This window comes from Halyomorpha halys, unplaced genomic scaffold (assembly GCF_000696795.3).
Source record: "Halyomorpha halys isolate HHAL.00 unplaced genomic scaffold, Hhal_1.1 Scaffold594.1, whole genome shotgun sequence".
In the NCBI taxonomy this organism is placed as follows: Eukaryota; Metazoa; Arthropoda; class Insecta; order Hemiptera; family Pentatomidae; genus Halyomorpha; species Halyomorpha halys.
This window is the reverse complement of record NW_027114174.1, coordinates 569268-585581: the sequence shown is the minus strand read 5'-3', so window position 1 is coordinate 585581 and position 16314 is coordinate 569268. Positions and strand designations below refer to the sequence as shown.

At 31.8% G+C, this 16314-nt stretch overlaps 1 protein-coding gene across 9 annotated transcripts in view; it reads right to left on the bottom strand.

Annotated features, from left to right (window-relative positions):
- Positions 1-15740, bottom strand: part of LOC106684603 (cilia and flagella-associated protein 47) — a gene marked incomplete at its 3' end in the record, with an annotated part of 85611 nt that extends 69871 nt beyond the window's left edge. For 5 of the 9 annotated variants that reach the window (XM_024359951.2, XM_024359955.2, XM_014426785.2 and 2 more), the window contains 8 exon segments: positions 2846-2896; positions 2967-3103; positions 4720-4823; positions 5598-5814; positions 11847-12107; positions 12180-12337; positions 12416-12574; positions 14861-14971. In XM_024359951.2, the coding sequence (XP_024215719.1) occupies positions 2846-2896; positions 2967-3103; positions 4720-4823; positions 5598-5814; positions 11847-12107; positions 12180-12337; positions 12416-12574 (1087 nt within the window). 9 annotated transcript variants of the gene reach the window in all.
- Positions 15741-16314: the final 574 nt, after the last annotated feature.

Below are 16314 nucleotides of genomic sequence, written 5' to 3'. Positions count from 1 at the left end.
TATGAGGTTTAAAAAACATTCATCCTGGTTTAGTCCAGAGAGTATTTGGTCAAGGATTCCATGAAATTCCGAAGGAGCCGATTTTATTCCGAAGCGTAGACGTTTCATGGCAAAAATTCCTCGGTGCGTTGACATTGTTTGAATCGCTTGACTGTCAACCTGTACATGTAGATAGGCCTTGTACAAGTCAAGTGTGCAAAAGACACTGGCGTTTCTCAAATTGTCAATATCTTCCTCTATCCGGGGGAAGGGATAGTGGGCATCCTGTAGTTGTTTATTTATAGCAACTTTGTAATCAGCAGCAAGTCGTACTTTGTTATCGGGTTTTGGAATAGGGACCAAGGGCGAACCCCAATCTGAGTGATTTACTGGATAAATTATGTCATTGGCAATTAAATCATCTAATGCTTTTTCGACTGTTTCTCGCAATGCAAATGGGATGTTCCTGGCTTTTATAAAGATTGGCTTGGCATTTTTCTTCACCTTTAAAGAACAAGAGAAATTTGAGATACATCCGACTTTTTGCTCAAAAATATCTGCATAATGCTCCTTGATCAACTGACAAGTAATTTTGACAGAACTGATTGACATGAAAGCAATTTACTTTTGATCTTTCGAGGTGTTTCAAATCAATATTTAGTCGCCTAATCCACACTCTTCCAAGAATTGGGCTTAATTGGTCTGGTACAACAAACAATAATTCATTTGAAGCATAGTCCTCATATTAGACAGGAACAATAATGTAACCAAGGGGCTTGAGTACTCCCTGAGTGTATGAACGGAAACGCACATCTGTTCGTTTTACCTCCCCCTTGAAATTCAATCTCTCAAAGTCCTTATGAGGTAATGAGATAAATGCCGACCCTCAGTGGACTTCGAATTTCTGTTTTTGTTGTTTATTCAGCAAAACAGTTGTGTGAAACTTATATGTGTCATTTGTAAAAAATTCAGAGCTAGACGAAAATATATCATACATTTTATTCACTCCCACAAGGTCATCTAGAAAATCTGATTCAGCTCCATGATCATCAGTTTCGACTGCTTTGACATGAGAACTCTTGTTTTTCTTAGTTAAGTTAGACAAACAAACTTTTTTTACTTGTCCTACTTTGTCCTAGAACAAGAATTACAATGTAATTTGTCAAGAGGAACTTGAAATTTATTTATTCTGTGATTAGTTCTGGCACAACGAAGGCAATTGTTTTCAATCCCTAGAGCTTTAAAATCAAGTCCAGAATTTCGACGTGGTAGTGATGGAGATCTATTTTATTTTCTTTTTTTTAAATAATTCATTTATTGTTACAACTGTATAAAAATATAAACAACAAGTAAATTTCCTGTAGGTGACATAGTGACATGATACAAACATGCGGAGAATCTATCCATTGATAGAACTCCAATAACATTTCCAGAGGAGAAGATCTCGAGGCCATCATCTTTTCAAACATCTAGGAGATTTATTAGGTAATGAAGGAGAAGCCAGGTTAGAAACAAGTGGATTTGGGTGGTTGGGAAGTTTATCATGGAAGGAATGGTATCTGGTTTTGGCCAAATCGGCACCATATGGGACATTAAGGTCCTGAAAGATGACTTAATTTTTGTAATGGATTGGCAATTTAGACCGTTTGTCTAGTAAAAGTTGTAATAGTGGAAATCGAAGAGCAGTTTTCTGTCTTTTTAGTCTTGTGTGAGGATTCCATGTCAGTCGTTTGTCGAGATGTAGTCCTAAGTAACGGATCTGTTCGACAGGAATAAGTGTGGAATAGGGATGAATAAGTGCTGAATCGCCAGGAACCATAGAGTTATTTATTTCACTCCATAGAAACATATAAAAATATTTTTACAAGATTTTGACCTTATTCTGAGAAAAATTGATATCTAAATGGGTTCTCTTCCACGTACCGAGCCATATGTCTCGAATTTTCTCTTCAACTTTTCTCTTTTCTCGAATTTTAAAAATGATATTATTTTTAAACATAATATTTTTCGTTCAGTAATATTTTGCAGGATACTGAGAATGGTTTGTAAAATTCTAGGTTTTTTTTTGAGTAAAATAGACTTACGGTCAATAACGGAAGACAGATTTAAAAAAGTAGGATTTAAAAAATCCTAACTCCCCTTCTTTTTGCTGTTTTGGGGCTTTTTTTCTCTGGCTATCTGCTACGCATGAAACTCTTTTCAACATTCTATGTGTTTAAATAGCATGTCAATTAATGCAATGATTGAAATAATTTACTTGGAATAAAACACACAGTATACTGCAGTCTACGAAGATCATATTCAAATGGAAACCCTGGATCAATTCCTTTATTTCTCTACACAAAATTCAAAACTGATTAAGCTTCGCAAGTCTACCGACTTGAGAGGGCTCTGTATATTATCACACTAGTAATTGTTACAGTTTCTGTGTTATAAAGTCCATAAGTAGTTGGGAAGAATCTGAGAAATTGGCAATGAAAGGCCGAACTTATTCCCATTGCTACTACCAAGGGTCCCGTTCCTCAGCTTCCCAGCAAAATCTTCTGCAGTAAAACCTCACTAGTGTGCTCTGCCATTTGCCAAGTTTGTGGTGGCCAATTGCTCATGAACGCTGTTGCAGGCGAACCTGAGAATTCTAACGAAGACGAAAATTATACCACATTTCGGTACTTAACATACTACATTTTCGGGATTTAACGGTGAAGTGGCACTTCCTATATTTGAAATTTATTCTTAGTCTGGGGTGTTAAAAGGGTCATTTCATAGGCTAATTTTATCACAATGTAGTAAACAAATTAATATTATCACTAGAAGGTTTTTATTCAATTATTCACGTCTATTCTACAAACTAAGTGGAAAGGTATACCTGACATTGAAGAGGCCGCAGTGAATGATGTCCTACCAGCTCCGGTACTAACTGCAACATAGTGTTATCGTTAAAACTACTGTTAATTACAAAACGTGGTTGAATAAAGATATCTGCGTACACGGGTCTCTCCCGCCATCATCCTGCCATTCAATTACATCCACACGGAGGATCCGAAGAAAACATAAAAATTCTAATTCATCAACATTAGAATGTTTCCATCCCTTTGTCTTCGATGAATCGCTATGAGGGTGGAATCTGAAAAAAAAAATATTGCAAAATTTGGTATATTTTTTCTTTGATCCTAGGCAAGTGGAACATTTCTAACAAGTACTGGGTGTTTTAGGATTCAGTATCCCTGAACCTATGAAAATATGAGTTAAGGATTCCAAAATTAGAAAAAAATCCCTAATAAGGTATGTCCATTAACGCTTTGTTTAAGAGATATTCATAACTAAATATTTTTATCGTTATGGAATTATTTAGTCGATTATAACTTAATTAATATGTGTTATAACTACTTTAATGTAATGTAAACATTAGTATTCAAATTAAATGTTGAAAGTAATTACCTTGAGCACTAAGGCCGAGTCGGCATGTTCCCTCACAGCTGTAATGGCCGAACGGCATTGGAGGACATGTGTTATTGTCCACAATCTCCAGATCTGACACCACTAGATTTTTGGTTTGGAATGACATTAAACAAAACGTCTATACAAGCCCGGTCAATGTTCTAAATTATTTACTAAGAAGGATAATTGAAACTTGCGAAATAATAACACACATCCACTGCTGGAGTGGAAAGCTTGAACGAATGCTCAAGGTTATCACTTTCAACAACATTCAATATGAATATTAATATTTACATTTCATTAACGAAGTAGTTGTAACACTAATTAATTTATTTTTTATAACCTGAATAATTCAGAACAATGAAAATCTTTAGTTATGACTATCTCTTAAACAAAGAATTAACGGACATACCTTCACAGGGAATATTATTCTTGTTTTAAGAAACTGAATTAATATTTATAATTTAGACACTTAACCATGAAACAGCCTGTACAGATATGTTTTCGTAAATAATAGTATTTTCAAAATTCTTAACAATTTCTATAGCGAGTAATATATACTAGCAAGTAATATCGACTAATTTGTATTATCAAGCACCCAACTTTATTACCACCGAAAATAATTAATTTAGCGATAATGGTATGTATCGATGCGTCTTAATGAGGATTCAATGTTTGAAAGTCATCAAATTCTGTTATTTTAGATTAGTTTAAAAAACAAAATAATGTTTTTTTTTGTTTTGAACAGGCCAAGCTACTAGTAGAGCACTATTGGCCTAACATTGAAGAGCGAACCGGTGGCTATCCAACATAGCTAGAATGCAGTTCTGCATTGGAAAAAATAAGGAAATCACCATCATATTACACATTAATGCAGGTGATATATAATAATAAATATGTTTGTATTGATAGAGGAAACGAAAAAAAAATTCGAAAAGATAAAAAGAACAATGAGGGATATCAAAGTAAAAACTAAAGCGGTATGAAAGTGATTTTTTTAGTTCCTATTTATTGTAATTAATTATTATTTTATTAATTTATTGATTATTATTATTTTCATTTATTCACGATCAATTTTATTTTAGTTTATTTATTTACTTCAGTTACATTTAATAATTATTCATTGATTTGATGTGTAATTTTATCTTCAAATAAATATAATCCCATTAGTACTATAATTTAATGCCCACAATATGTTTGTTTGTAATGTTATCTGTTTTTAATTAATAATTTGAAGCTGCAATAATATATGTTTCCTGTATTAGGTACGAAATTTATGTCTACCTGGGAATAAAATCTTACTTTATAGTAAATATGTGTCCTTCAAATGGTCCTAACGTTCCTTCAACGGGATGAATCGAAAAATTACTGTAGACAAATACCTGCTTCACAGCCTTGCTTAATGTCTGAAAATAAATAAGAATAATCCAGTTAATGTTCATCTAAGAATACAAGTGCTCCAGTAAATAATAAAAATATTTTATATAATTCTATATCTTGTCTCTGTGTAGTTAAAATACGAAACTATTTCATGACAAACAGAAACTAAAATATTTAAAAGTTCTAGGTTAGGTTAAACACGGGTCAATCTTATATATCTCGACAACTCTGTGCAGAATGACCGATAAATGAGTTGGACTATAGCCTAAAATTTTGATGAAGCTTATCAAAGCTTTATCGACGCTTTCACTAACTTAGGTTTAATATATTTTGATCAAACCTCCCTAGAGAATGAGCAACACGAACCCACGCTACTATCCCAATCTGGAAAGTCAGGAATCATAAGAAAAAAGGATGGAATAAAGCAATTTTAGTCTATTAATAAAACAACTAAATTACAAGCTAACTGATTGAAATAGAATGTAATAAGAGCGTAATAATGTAATGGGGGGAGACGCTCGTCAAGTAATTGCCTAGAGTGTAAATGTATAAGGACGGTACTAAAGAATAAATAGAATGTATCTCTTGTCTCTGGGGGAAGATGGATGCAGAAACTTATGCTGTATTAACACATAACTCAAGAACTACACATTTTATTGTAAAACATATAATGACCGTCTTAAAGGATTACCATGTAAAAGAGAACAAAAATATGGAAAATTTACGAAGTTACTATGTACGTGTACTTTGTACTCATGTTTTGGTTCGTTGCCCTCCTTAAATAAATTATTAATACTTACAAATAATTGATTGTTCATCTCTGCCAAAACGACAAAACATGAAGGAAAAGACGATACATTTTGCACGATGAAGGTCTCATATCTCTCTGTTCCAAAGAATGTCGGTTTGAAATTTATCAGAGTGAAGTCACCAGTTGTATTTGGATGCATCGCCTGGAAATAGGGAAACAAAACGTGGACCTCAACTTCTATTCTAGTTGGGGGCTCACCCTTTACCCTAAAAATGATAACAATCAGTAGGTTTTATTAATGAAGAAGTTATATTAAATAGAGTTAAGTCTATCCTTAATAAAATTAAATATTAGATATAAAATCAAATGTATTCAAATTAAAGTCACAAAACATTCTTTATTTCCTTAAAAGTCTAACGTTTCGGCCAATTCGGCCATCTTCAAGGCCAATTCTGTCATCTTAAATACCAATTTACACTAACATAAAATATTTAAAAAAACTTTTGCAGGCTATCAACAGCCTTGGTCACCAGTTTCAGTCAAAATTACTCTATTTTGTCAATCTTTCATCAATATTACAACTTTAATTATGATCAATTTAACATAATTACAACTAAGAGCTATCACAACAATATTTGTTATGATTGATATGTAAGATTGTCCTTGAGGATGGCCGAATTAATTAATAAAGAATGTTTTGAAACTTTAATTTAGATACATTTGATTTTAATTAAACAATAAACCTTAAATTTATGGTTTGAGAAAAGCTCAACATTACCAAAATCCTATCTTGTATCTCAACCTCCAATGTTTATTACATCCTCTTGCCGATGAACCTTACTGTAGGGATGGGATATCGTAAGCAAAATATTGATATCAATATAGGTTAGCGATATCGATATTATATCGGAACTAAAATATCGATATCGAAAATTTAATGAATTAAAGTAATAATAATTATAAAATGGTGACATAGCATGACATAGGAAGACATATTTTATGTCATACCTAATCAAAACGTAAGAAATTCTTAATAAATGGGAAGAAGCAAAGAATAGAATGACAACCATATCGTAAACATAATAAATATAAACTAAAATATAATTGTTTAAATTGTTTTCATAAAAAAAATGAAAAACAAAAATATTCTAATATTTTTATTTTCTAATATTCAATTTAAATTAAGAATATTATCGAATAATATCCACATCCTCAACATGAAAACATTCCAATAATTTTGTTTCTTATAGACACCAAACTATAGCAGCAATAATCGAACAAAATATTAATATTTTAATATCATTATTATTAACATTGGTATCAAAGTTTAGCAACAATATTCCGATATTATTTATCGCAATGTAAATATTTTGATTAAAAAAACAAGAAAATTTTATACAAAGCATAAAAATGAAATTTCGTAATTTTGTTTGGATAATTACAAATTTATTTCGATATTTTGCTTTGTTGTAATATCGATATCGAATATTAGCAACAATATTCTGATGTTGTTATATCGAAATACTGATATTTTTTTTACAAAAAATAGACAAGTTTACGGAAAGATTAATAATAGTATTTCGATATTTTATTTTGATAATTACATATTCATTTCAATATTTTACATTGTTGTAATATGTAATCCAACATTAGCAATAATATTCCAATATTATTTTCTCCGATATTATTTCTTCGTAGCAAGGAGAGACTGTAGACGATGTGTTTGTACACTATGAGACGCTAAGTAGTCGTGTAAATAACAACAACCGAGAGTAGTTCTTTTGTTTTTTAACGTAATTAAAATCATATGTTCATATAATCAATTAGTGGACCATATGATGGCCGCAACAGTAAGGTAGAGATAGGATATCGATATCAATATTTTTTCTCCGATATCCGAAAAAAAAAAAAAAAAAGTCGCATCTGAAAAAATAAATGAAATATGGATAATATGCATTCCTATGTAATATAACTATAATCATCAATATTGATAAAATATTTGATGATAAAGTATATCATCAATATTCAGGAAATATTAGTAGTAATATTTATTATATAGATATTTTATTAAAGAAAATATTCAAGCTTAAAAATAGTATTTCGATATTTAATATTGATAACTTCATATTCATTTTGATATATCACATTTTTATAATTATTGATACCAAAGATTAGCAACAATACTCCGATACTATATTATCGAAATAAGAAATATCGATATATTGTTTCAATAATTTAACATCCATTGGATCTTATATAATGTTTATTTTGATAATTTCATATTCATTTCGATATTTAACATTGTTGATAACATCGATAACGACGATAAACAACAATATTTCGATATTTTTTTAATAGAAATATCAATATTTTATGAAAGAAAACTAAAACATTTTATGAAAAACTAAAAAATGGTTTTTCGATATTTTATTTTGATAATTTCTTATTTATTTCGATATTTAACATTTTTGATAATATCGATATCGATGATTAGCAACAATATTCCGATATTGTTTCATGGAAATATCAATATTAGGTTTAAAAAGGTTAAGAAAATTTGATAAAAACCATAGAAGTAGTTTTTCGATATTACAACAATGTAAAAAAATGAAATAAATATGTAATTATCAAAATAAAACATCGAAATTCTATTATTAATATTTTCGTAAACTTGTCTATTTTTTTTTAAACCAAATACCGATATTTCATTTCAAATTATCTATACAATCTAGTCTGTTTAAATAAAATATCGATATTTCGATAAAAATAATATCGTAATATGATTGCTGATATTCGATATCGATATTATAACAATGTTAAATATCAAAATGAATATGTAATTATCATAATAAAATATTGAAATTTTAATTTTAAATTTTCTATAAACTTCTCTATTATTTATAAAAAAATATCAATATTTCGTTAAAATAACATTGGAATATTGTTACTAATATTCGATATCGACATACAAAAATGTAAAATATCGAAATAAAAATGTATTTTTCAAAAAAATCAATATTTCATTTTAAAGTTTTCTATTTATATAAAAAATATAACGATATATCATTTTAAGTTTTGCATACAATTTTCTAGTATTTTTAAACAAAATATCGATATTTCGATAAAATAATATCGGAATGTTGTTGCTAATAATCGATTTCGATATTAAAACAATGAGATTATCAAATTAAAATATCGATATTTCAGTTTTTAATTATCTATTAAATTTTCTATTCTTATTAAACAAAATTTCGATATTCCGAGAAAATAATATCGGAATATTGTTGCAATATTTAATATTGATAATTTCATATTCATTTCGATATATCACATTTTATAATTATTTATATCAAATATTAGCAACAATATTCCGATACTGCAGTATCGAAATATTGTTTCAATAATTTAACAGTTACGCACACGTAGTTGCCAGCATTCTGGCCATCTCCGTCGTATTCACTGCATCAATAAGAATCAGTCCAGTGATAACTGTACTGACACACGAGCCTTTGCTTTCTGTAATTTATCACGCTTCCATAGGAAATAAACACAAAAAGTTCTCACACCTATCCACATTGGGGTATGAGGGAGAAAAGTCCCGTTTTTTCAGGTTTTCACTTGTATCTCAAAAACAAACGTTTTATCAAAAATTAAATTAAATCTATCAAATATGAGTTACGGTCTGACTTCGATGTCAGCTGACTGAGGAGATCAGCTAATCGAATGTATATAAGAGATGAAAGAACACACTAAAGCGAGTATTTTAGAGCAGTTCAAGCGTATCAGATCTTATTCCTTCTTCTCTCTTTTTTTTAACATTTTGCTTTCACCGATACTTAAGTGGTGCCGAAACACGGGAGCTTTAGATACCAGAGTAATTTTTGTTTACGAGAAGATTTTTTTTTTTTTTCCATTTTTTCGTCTCCTTTCCTTTTATAAAAATATGGCCGGTAACGGAATCATGAGAGCAGCAGTTCTGAACCTGGAGGGTACCAAAATAACCAACCTCAAGCTGAAGTCAAGCAACCTTTATCTTCAGGGAAACCATCTTCGGAAGAAATTCAACTACTACTGGAAGTCTCTTTAGCACTAGCTCATGCCACGACGCTAGAAGTCCGTATGGCAACCGTTCAGGACCTGAGACAGACGGTGTCGGAACCGGAGAATTAAATCACTCTTTAAAAGGGGGTGGCCGACTAATTAGCCGTATCGAAGCAAAGTCTATCGAACATCTACTTGATAGCGGAGAAGCGCAGGCATTAAAAGTAGAGGTCGTCTGCAGGGTAAAGAGGAGCATCCTCAAGCAGATGAGAGGAACTAGAGACAAGAAGACGCGAGGCATCTGAAGGGGATGTTGACAGAGGGGTGACCGCTTTTTTTTTTTTTGAAAAGGGGCGACCTCATCCTGCTGAATTATAACATGAGGAAAAATATTCTATTATAAGTGGTCTGCCTATAATAGAGATAGGAGTGAGGTGCTTAGTGGACACCGGCAGTTCCAACACCATCATGTGCCGAGAAGCCCGAATAAAGCTGTGCAGTGGAGAGAGGACACACTAGATTCAGGAATGTCAGTGTAAATTAATCACCCTGGGTGGCCAGAGGGGTAGGTGGAGATAGTGTTGAAAACTTGCCGGTACATATCATAGGAAGTATGCATAGGGAATACAAAGTAATTGTGGGGTGTGACTTGCTAGGGAAGGTGGAAGACTGAGTTCGGAATAGCAGGGGGAATGGAGAATTACGTTGAGAGGTAATATCTACAAATGTAATTTTAGTGGAAGAACGCGACCGCTCGGGTTGGGGCAATCAATCAGGCAGAGGACTGCAGACGAAGCTTTAGGAGGGGATATGAAGATATTTCTTTAAATAAGGAGACATGCTTGGGAAGACCGGGAGGTCCATGAGATCTTACTGAAACAAGACAGAGTGATATACGTAAATGAGAGGAGATACCCGCAGGCTTTACGTCTCCACATTCGGGAAGAGCTTGAAAGTTTAAAACGACAGGGAATATTTATTGACAGAACTTGTCAGTTGTGGGCAGTGAAAAAGAAGAGCACGCCATGTTAAACCACCTTAAAGTACAGGGTGGTAATAGATTACTGGAAGCTGAACGAGAATACCGTAGACGAGAAGTATCTGAGCCCCACACCGAGGAAATCAGCTGATCGAATGTATATAAGAGATGTACCGAACACAATAAAGCCAGTATTTTACAGCAGTTCAAGCGTGTCAGATCTTATTCCTTCTTCTCGTTTTTTTAACATTTTGCTTTCACCGATACTTAAGTTATACACATATAAAAGAAGAAAGGGACACACGAGCGCGCTTGTAATAGATAATTATAAAGTATACAAGGTCGATCGTGATTAGGACTTGACTGGAATGTGTGACCGTTCGCAATGGTTGAATTTTGTTACCCAGGCACTCAGGAAGATTCGGATGGTAATGTCTTCAGTCTGGGAAACGTTGGGAAGTGAGATCCAACATATTTTATGGCGTGTTTTTTTTTTTTTTTTTTGTTGAATAGAGTTATAACCCCAACCCCCTGCTGGGGTCCTGGAACGATGTTAGACACATCCAAAATATTCCATTTTTGAATCTCTTCTAGATGAGCTGCCCAATATGGTCCATGCCTTCTTCCTTTCTGGGTTTATCTCGATTAAGATGCTCCTAGAAATATTCCTTCAAAATCCTTAGTATCTCATCTTGTTATGTCGTCAGCTTGTAGTGTTTATTGCTTTATACCCAACCCTTGCTTTCCTAATGTCCGCGTAGAACTCGTATATTTTTCCAGACTGCCAGTTCCCCTCCATGGCTCGCAATCTTGTATACTTATTATCAAGGGGCGCTCATGCATCTCGTAAAAATATCAACAATTTTTCATAACCTGTATCTCGAATCATATAAAAACATAAATTAAATAAGAAAAAATTCAGATTGACTTATTGGAAAAACTTTCTCTCCAATATTTGCTGGGTTTTGTTAAGGAATTTTTGAGTCAACATGTTAGGAAACTAGGGAAAAAATAGATGTTAGATGTACCAAAAATAATAATGAGAAGTTTTAAAAATAAAATTAGGAGGTATGGTTACATTGATGTTTTACTTTCTATGTTTTAAAACATCGACACATCTATTTTTTAGTAGTCATTACTACTCATAGATCTCTTGGTGGAAGTGTCAATTTGGCCCGCAGGCAAAATATTTGGAGATCCCTGTCATACAGCTTAAAAGTTTTAATTTATGCCAAGTTAGAAGTTAGGAGCTCGTAACAGTATTAGTAAGGTACGTACCAAAATTCATCCAGGAGCTCACCAGCTATGAATCCTGCCATTTCTATTTTTACTGTTTGCATACCATATGGTGGAACCTGGCCTTGTTTGGGTGTTGCTAGCAAGTCTAATTTATTGGTTCCGAAATCTATTGAGAATTTGCCAGCACAACTACCGCTGTTAGTGAGAACCAGGTACTGAGCAACAAACCGACAACCGAGGTCGATAATTCCAAAATTGAGGCGTAATGGTGACACACTTAGGAGTGACTGTCTTACCTTCCTGCAAGCATTAGAAATATATTTGAGGAAAAAATCGATTGATAGTTAATAATATTGATTTATATATACCTACACTTTGATCGGTATATCGAAATAATATTTATTGTCTATGACAAAAGGTAAGTTAGATTCATGGGAAAAGTCATGAGCGTATGTGTAGGTTACTTTCCTTGTGGTAGACAAGCCAGGAGAGAGAAATATCTGCGTACCATCATCTTCCACTTGGAATACCTGTGTGGTAAATTAGTACATAATTAGTGTTTATTACACAAAATAAAATATATGTGTAAATATAGTGTTGAAGTTAACCCAAGAATAAGGTTTCAATATTTTCAATTTTATGGTTTTGTTTCCTCGGTTGTAAAAGGTTATTTTCTGATAGCTAATTTCTTCTCCGATCAAAAAATCAGTAAATTCAATGACTTTCGGTTCTACTTCCAGACCAACTTTCTCATATCCTCTCTCCATCTGAAATTTTAAATTGTAATAAATGATATGAAACAAGCAAGAAAGCTAAATTAAATATGTTTTACATGAATCCAAATTCAAAACAAAATTAAAATGAACCCAAATTCTTCTAAAATTCAAAACAGTATTCATGTAAACTTTTTCGAAAGTAAGAAAAACCATATTAAATTTTCTAAAAAGTAATGGCTATAATCTAACTAAGATAAGAATTAATTACCAACAAGTTTTAAAGTTCATTCTAAATTTCTGTTTTTTATTTTTTACGCAGACATGAACTGAAAAAAAGTGTTTTAAATCGAAAGAGATAGAGATAACTTAAGTAAAAGATCCGTAAAAATAAAAAAAAATTATAGTAAGAACACCATAATAAGGCTACCACGGAGGGTTTCTCTGGTCGATGTAGAATAAAGACAGATGAGGGATTTTAATTTTTTCTAGATATATGTAACCCGTTAATTCTCCAATCAACGCTAGATCAAGGTAACAAAATCAGCCGAATAAAAAATATTATGAGGGTTCGTGAATTTTTAAATGAGATCACTTCCAAATCCATCTTCTTCATGAATATCATTAATAGCGTTTCAATCCAATTTAAGAATGAGCTGAATCACTGTCCGGTTTGCATTAAGATTGAAGATATGATCAATTAACTCTTCAAGTGAGAATCCGTTACCCAAAAACGATTTTTATTTTTAATCTTGCTCATGTTGGTGGTAGACTGTTCACACAAATATATTCAAGAATACAGAGAAAAATCTCCGAGTTTAGGAACACTTTCTGGATACAGAACTTTCCGCTAACTCTTCACCCCTCTGTCAATCGCTTTTGCAATTATTTCCAACAAAATAATGAAATTTATTTTATTGTGATTGTAATCAGAAATGGGCATTAGCTAGCTAATATTTCGTTAACTAAGGACAAACATATAGATACATAAATATTTCTAAGAATTGGTTCCCCTAAAAAATTGGAACTAATTTAGTTATTGGCTGTTAGCTAGCACTAAATCTTACAACTAAATTGGTTGTTAGTTGTCCATTTCAACTAGCAACCAACATGTTTATGTAATGTCTAAGTTGTTTTCGGAGGTTCTGAAAATGAAAATAAATTCGATTTTATGATCGCGCGACTGAGAATCTATTTATTTTAACTTTTGGTATTTCTAAAACATACTGGGGTTCCTATATATGTCTTCAGAGGTGCTAAAAATGAACGTTGAATCGTTTTTGTGATCTTTTCAGCACCTCTGAAATTAATCGATTGACGTGAGAAAACATAAACATAGCCAAATCTCAGAAATGAGAAAATTTAAAATGAAGCCTGTGCTTGGATTTTTTTTTTATAATATTATTTTTTAGTTTTTCCTATTGAAACTAAAGATAGAACTAACTAAATATTCTAATTTAGTTGTAATATTGTTACTTATGTCAACCTTGCTGAGTTTATATTTTACTTTCAGGCCAGAAAGAAAACTTTATTTCTTTTTTAAATAATAAAATTATGAAAACGCATATAAAAATCGACTGGCTTGCTCTTGCCTTTGTTACTTTTTATTTTTTTTTTTTTATTTTATTTTTTTTTTTTTTTATTCTTTTCATTGTATCTTTGTATTTTTATTTCTATCATTTTATCTTAACATAGTTTCATTTTGTATCTTTTTAGCCCTGATGAAGCCCTGCAAAGTGGGGCGAAACGTTGGAAAATAAATAGTTGTAAACTATTTTTATTTCTCCTTTGACCGCAACCCTGACCATCTCCCTATATAAACCAACAGAAAAATTCACTCATTGTAGGTGTACATCCTGATGTTTTGGTTGATTCAAATTTTCAGTCATTTTAAAGTTCCCATACTATGTGCAATAGTTTATGGAATAAAAAGTTGGTTTAGTATTGATAAACCTAATGCAGCTCCAATACGGTTAGAATTTACTGAAGAAAAGGTAATCACTCTAAGTATCAACTTCACACCATCAACATCTACCTTACATGCTAAGTAATACTTTTAGTATATTTGTCATTTCAATAATACTGTCGGTAATATTGGTCGTGACCGTACACGATCAATATTACCGACAGTAATGCATTAAATTTTACCACAATTAACAGGCATCAATCATTAACACATCATTATCGTTACAATCATTTCAAGTTTCACTCTTTTAGATGACCATTTTGCAAGGTAATCGAAATTTCATTCCATTGTTTACCAACAGAATTCTTACAACCAAATGAGCTCACTGATTATTTTAAGAATACTAATGTTATAAATTTAAACATACAACATACCTTAGGTTTAGATATAAATTAGCTTGTCCAGTTAAATTATTTTTAAATATTTAAATTAACAAATATATAAACAAACACTTTATAAATTATCAATCCGATAAGGAAAACACATGATCATGTCTGTAATTGTACTTCGATAATGCCATTATATAATTATAATTTTGTACTTGTGCCAAAAATATAGGTTAATACAGTTTTCACACTACTTTTTTATTTTCTTCTCTGAAAATTGATTTTTCTGTAAATTATCTTTTTTTTTTTTTTTGTATATAGGGCACATAATTACCTTAATTTCAAATTTAATGGTTTTTCGTTTGAGAATAAAATCTATGGGACTACCGTTGTTGAAACATAAGTGTATCCATAAAAGCAATCATTCGTATGAGAAAGCGGATTTACACATCACCACAATTATATTCTAGGAGTATTGAACATAACTTTAGACCTTATCAAACGGGACGTTTTTGAGATAGAGATGTACCAAGAAAAATAGATTTCCACATGCTTAAGCCAAAGTGGTTGTGTATCTGATAAAACTGATACTATATTACGTGCAGATTAATCTCCAAATTTGGGTCAAATCGGACGAGTTGTCGCACTATAGTATCAAGGTAATGCGTTTTGTTGGGCAAGCGTAAATGAAAATAGTGGACTGAATTTTCTAAAATAAATACTTAATTGTGTTAACGCTAGTTCCCAACTGGCATCTAAATTTAGGGAAGCTAGGACGAGCCGTTTTTCAAATATAGTTGTGCCAAGGTAATACCTAAGCGGAAGTAATGAACAGAAACTGATAAAAATCGATATGGTACCTATCAGGAAAATCCTTGGAAATTTCATCATAGGTAAGCTGTCATGCGTGCACCTCGCTGTTGGCTGTTTTTTTTTTTTTTTTTATTGACATATTTTATAAAAAAGGACAGACAATATGAGAAAAGTTTAGGGGTGTTTCCAGTGTTCCTGGGGTTCAAGAGACCACCACCTCTACCCCACATTGTTGCCAACTTCAGGAGAAAAAACAATTGACTCAGCATGCATATAATGGGCCCAAGAGTACTTTGCAGACCTATGTCAAGGCTATGTGCTTGACAGACTTTGGGATTATTAAGCCTTACTAGGTTTAAATTACTTCTTCACCCATGCTTTTAACTATTGAGAGACAGGCTCTAACTTTGGCCATAGTTTATGTATGTCCAGGGGTTTTTATAACATTTTTTTTTTAAATTTTAAACAAGCAATGTTAAAACATCATGTCTATTTATAAACATTATACCATGCATATTTTGACAATAAAAAAACAGTGTAGTCATAATTAAAAATTTCTTGATCAAAGTAATCGTCAATGTTACTGACCAGTACAAACCAGCTATTTAAGATATTCCAACTCCAAGAGGTACGGTTGCAGAATCACCATATATTTTTAACAAGGCAATATTATGTTACAGTAATATTAA